The sequence below is a fragment of the Penaeus monodon genome, chromosome 33 (genome assembly GCF_015228065.2).
Source record: "Penaeus monodon isolate SGIC_2016 chromosome 33, NSTDA_Pmon_1, whole genome shotgun sequence".
NCBI classification, from domain to species: domain Eukaryota; kingdom Metazoa; phylum Arthropoda; class Malacostraca; order Decapoda; family Penaeidae; genus Penaeus; species Penaeus monodon.
Window position 1 is genome coordinate 11725302 of NC_051418.1, and position 683 is coordinate 11725984.

At 42.2% G+C, this 683-nt stretch overlaps 1 protein-coding gene across 1 annotated transcript in view; it reads right to left on the reverse strand.

Moving 5' to 3' along the window:
- LOC119594246 (receptor-type tyrosine-protein phosphatase C-like) overlaps nucleotides 1–683 on the reverse strand; it is a gene marked incomplete at its 3' end in the record, with an annotated part of 35196 nt that overhangs the window by 17478 nt on the left and 17035 nt on the right. Inside the window, 2 exon segments of the mRNA XM_037943315.1 lie at nucleotides 77–255; nucleotides 372–538. Coding sequence (XP_037799243.1) covers nucleotides 77–255; nucleotides 372–538 — 346 coding nt within the window.

Genomic DNA, 683 nt, shown 5'->3' on the forward strand with positions numbered 1-683 from the left:
GGTGGGGAGAGGCTATAACATTGTTAGACATTATAAAACCAATATTATTAATAAACAATATTCGATTTCTACTCACCAGACTACAAGAAAGATTATAAGACACAGCAAAAGGAGAAGTAACACCACAGGGAGGACGATATATTCCTTCTTAACACCAGGACCAATCACTGTTAGCTGTTCAGAATCACTGCAAAGGTTACTGTTGCATGCCCTCACAGTCACCTCGTGTTCCTCACCTGCCGTTAAACCTTCCAGCTGTAAAGAATCAGAGAACACCAATTTGCAACTTTGGATAAAGCAAATGAAATGAGTACCGTTATACTATTTCCTTTCTTTTTCTTCTGAACCAAAACATGAGAGACCTTACTGACCAGACATTCGAGATCTGCACTGACATCAACAGCACAAGAGAGGTTGTGTCCGTCCAGCTTGACGACATAGTAGACGAGTCCCCCAGCCATGTCCACAGGAGGCTCCCATGACAGGAAAACCTGCCCATCTGAAATGCTGTAATTGACCTTCTGCGGCGGTGAAGGCACTGTCGAAAATAGGCGACTTATAGACTGAGAGTCTCAAATTAGCGATAATAGTGATAATGATGGTAGCAATACTAAAAATGATAACATCAATAGTAATTGTTTGAGGTCTGCTGACAGGCTCTTGTAACTCCAGCCAACTTGTGG